The following is a 3,781-nucleotide window of genomic DNA, read 5'->3' as shown; positions in this document are numbered from 1 at the left end:
CTCTTGATGTACTCTCTAGGCATAGAAGTAAAAAAAAAGCATGATGCTATCTTTATCTCTTGGAGCAAGAAAATGTATGCAAATTAGATCTTGGAGATATTTAAAACGGATAATAGTAAGATAGTGCTAACTCCAACAAACAGAGGTCTGAAGTTGAGAAGTTGAGAAATGTAAATTGTAGCAACAACGTGAATCCAACTTTGTACACAATTTTAGTTGGAAGCTTGATGTATTTGACAACAACTTGGCGTCAAATAATGTGTGCAATAAGTTTGATTTCTAGATTAATAAAAACTCCAAAAGACTCCCATTGACAAGAGTTAAAGAGGATCCTAATTTGAAATGTTAATAATTTTATATTTTTGAATTAACAAACGTGAATATTATTTTGAAAAAAATTCAAGTTTATAGTCTAGTTTCTCTTCAATCTTAATTAGTTGATGAAAGATTTAATTTATATATTTAAATCTAAAAATTTAGACCTATAAATATTCTATTAACACCTAATACTTTAAATCAATTCAAATGTATACAATAAGGTTTATAATTAAAAAAACCAAATTATTATTATTATTATCAACTATATGTATAAAATTAATTGTAACCAGTGCAATATTCTTAGTAATGTACTACTTTTAGTAGCTTGGTTAGCAGAAGTAGGGGGAACATCTCTTAACTCTGGTGTTTGGTCTTCCTCTTTTCTCATCCTTTTATTTCTATTATGGTGATGTGGAATTTTTTGGGGGGTTGGAAGACTTTTGATTGCATTTTCCAAAGCTGGAGGTTGAGCTTTGCCTAGACCCATGGTTGGAAGTATCAAGTAAAAAATATACAGTTGGAAATTTAATGTAAATTTAGTACAATTTAGTCGAGCTAAATTATGAATATTTTAAAACATTGGAAAAATTATTTGCAATCTTGGGTCTTGGGTCTTATGATTAAAAATTATAGAATGTGTTTGTTATACTCTACTTCCTAGTTGTTCAAATGTATTCTTAGTTGAATGATTTCTTTTTCAATACGCATTGTTTCACTTTGATGTATTTTTCTACCCGACAGCAAGAGCTACAATCTACTTGAATAACTGAAATAAAATAAAAATTTATGTTGAAATTTAACTTAGTATTGATAGGGATAAAGGCTCTATTCTCAAAACATCCATTAAAAAATGAAGCTTCCCATGAGGAGGTGCCTTTAGGAAGCTTCGCGTGGCCTTCCTCTCGAACGAGCAAAGAAACTAGGGCGAGATTGCCCTAGCATGTTGATGGAAGAGATTGGGATTTGCGGGAGTAGCGAAGCCGTGGAAGGTCCAAGTGCAGAGTATTGTTCACAGCTGGAGACTCCCAGTGAGCGGGGAGAGGAGAGAAGAGATCTGTTTGCTCTGACGTCTAAGCTTTCATGCCTTGGTGAGAAAGCCCATGAACTGGAGCAGGTTTTCAGGAGTGAGTACGATCCTGAGCAGCAACAGAATCTTCATGGAGCGAAACTATCCCTGGATTTGGTCCTGAGCGAGATCATCCACACATCTGCTTCGATTCTGTCGCAGTTGCCAAAGGAGGAAGAGATTATAACGGTCAAGGAAGGCGATATTCTGGCAGAGCTCGTCCATTTCTGCGAGGTGTGCGGGAAAGGATTCAGGCGAGGTGGGAATGTCCGCATTCACATGCGATCCCACGGGGAGCAATACAAAACACACGAGGCCCTCAAATCGAAGGGGCCGAAGAGGGTTGCAGGAGAATCGTATTTTGCATGCCCAGTAGAGGATTGCAGGCGGAACGGTGGGCATCCGAATTTCAAGCCCCTGAAATCGATGGTGTGCCTGAGGAACCATTACAGAAGACGCCACTGCCCCAAAATGTACGCCTGCAACAGATGTGGGAAGGACTTCTCTTTTCTCACTGATCTTAAAACCCATGGAAAGAGATGCGGACGCTCTTCCTGGCGCTGCTCCTGCAACGCCACGTTTTCTACCAAGAATAAGTTGTTCCGCAATGTTGCCTCCCTCTCTCGGGAAGGTCACCACCAGTACGTGCCTCCCACAACCACAACCACAACCAGCAAAGGCGAATGCTTGGATGCTCCTGTTCGAGATTTAGCACCGATATGTCTGTCCACTTTAGCACAAGGATCAGATGCCTCTGGCGGTGACCAAGATAGACTGATGCAAGACTCTCAATACGCGGGGCACCAGACTCACTTTCCTTTTCTCGACGAGTACAGAGAGGAGAACGACTTGTATGGATCCCTATTTTGGTCTGATGGAGATCTGCCTTGGGCCACTTGAACGTCTACGTTTTTCCAGATTCGTTTCTTTCTATTCCTATTAATCTTGTTCAGTTAATTTTTTAAAGGCAAGTCTTAATAAGCTCGCAGATTGAGATCAATCTCATTAAATTTTCCAATAAGGTCGGTCACATTGTTATTAAATTTTTCAAGAGGTCACTTCTAACAATAGAAGATCTCTAACAGTATCTGAAGTCAAAACCTCTGATCAAGTTTTTTTAAGGATGTTGAAATCCTAATAGTATGTTCCTAGAAGAATATTTCTTCTTTCATTTAATCTAATACAGTCTGGCTATTCCTCATGCAAAATGGCTATCCAGCCGAGGGAATTGCTGCTTATTGCAATTTATTAATTATTTATAAATTCTAAAGTAATTGATTTGTAATTTTAATTTAATTTTTAATAATAGATTAAAGTCTATTGTCTCTGTTGGGTGGACGCTTCCTTCATAATAGGGATTAAAGTATTTGATGGAATGCTTCATTTGCTTGATTTTCTATACATCATAAGTCCTTTTCACTTTTGAATTTAAATGTCACTATGACAGGAACTTTTACTGATACTATTATGATAACACTTTTAGCTCTATGGGCAGTATTATGTTTTTGATAGAGGAAAAAAATTGTAGATGGATATTTTTCTAAAGGTGCAATCAATTCGTTTATGACGACTGTTGGTATGTTTAGGTAAATTTTATCTTAAGTCTATTTAAGGAAAGTCTTAATAACCTTGCAGATTAAATTTTCCAATAAGGTTAGTCTGTTATTAAATTCTCCAATGAGGTTACTTCTAACAAGAGTGAGCAAAATCTCTAATAGGATCTATAGTCTAAATCCTCTAAGCAAGTATTACTTAGGAATTTGAAATCCTTAATACGGTGTTCATAAAAGAACTTTTTCTCTATCATTCGACATAATGCAGTCTGACCATCCTATTTTCTAATTTTAGCATGGTAGAAGTTGTTTATTTTATTTTTCAGATAGATTGTGTTCCTATTTTTTCTTCAATATTTTGGGATCACACATAAATAAAAAACCTTCATGCAAAATTAGAAACATAGCCTACCCAGAAAATACACACTAAACAATTTTAATAAATTATGCAAAACTACTATCTTCAATGATGAAGGTTGTTTTTCATGATGCCATCCATAGTAGAGATTAAAATATTTAACGGAAAGTTCCCTTTTTTCTTTTTCTTCTTTTCTATCTGTTGTAAGTCTTTTTCATTTTTAAATTGAAATGTCATTATAACATCGAGGTCAAATAGTTTGAATTTATACTTGTGGTATCGGTTCTAGATGCCATTATATTTACTTTTAGTTTAAATACTTTTATGATAATATACTGTTATATTTGATAGAGATGAATATAGGGCTGCTCTTTGTTATTCCACAATTTATATCTATTATCAATGTTAATTAAATTATAAATATTTAGAATATCTTTTTTTGTTTAAATTATAATTTTAGTATATATTAGACTTTAATATTATATA

General features: G+C 34.9%; 1 protein-coding gene across 1 annotated transcript; it reads left to right on the top strand.

The window, feature by feature from the left end:
- Window positions 1-1,250: 1,250 nt before the first annotated feature.
- LOC149559136 (zinc finger protein STOP1 homolog) lies at window positions 1,251-2,428 on the top strand. The gene has a single exon (XM_089828373.1). The coding sequence runs from the start codon at window positions 1,259-1,261 to the stop codon at window positions 2,282-2,284; it is 1,026 nt and encodes a 341-aa protein (XP_089684499.1). The 5' UTR covers window positions 1,251-1,258; the 3' UTR covers window positions 2,285-2,428.
- The last annotated feature ends 1,353 nt before the right edge of the window (window positions 2,429-3,781 follow it).

This window comes from Cupressus sempervirens, chromosome 5, assembly GCF_028749045.1.
Source record: "Cupressus sempervirens isolate cs-2001-9-10 chromosome 5, ASM2874904v1, whole genome shotgun sequence".
NCBI classification, from domain to species: Eukaryota; Viridiplantae; Streptophyta; class Pinopsida; order Cupressales; family Cupressaceae; genus Cupressus; species Cupressus sempervirens.
This window is presented reverse-complemented; position numbering and strand designations above follow the sequence as displayed.

Excerpts from the sequence above, each read along its gene's own strand:
- LOC149559136 (XM_089828373.1), top strand. The coding sequence starts at position 1,259 with ATGTTGATGGAAGAGATTGGGATTTGCGGGAGTAGCGAAGCCGTGGAA.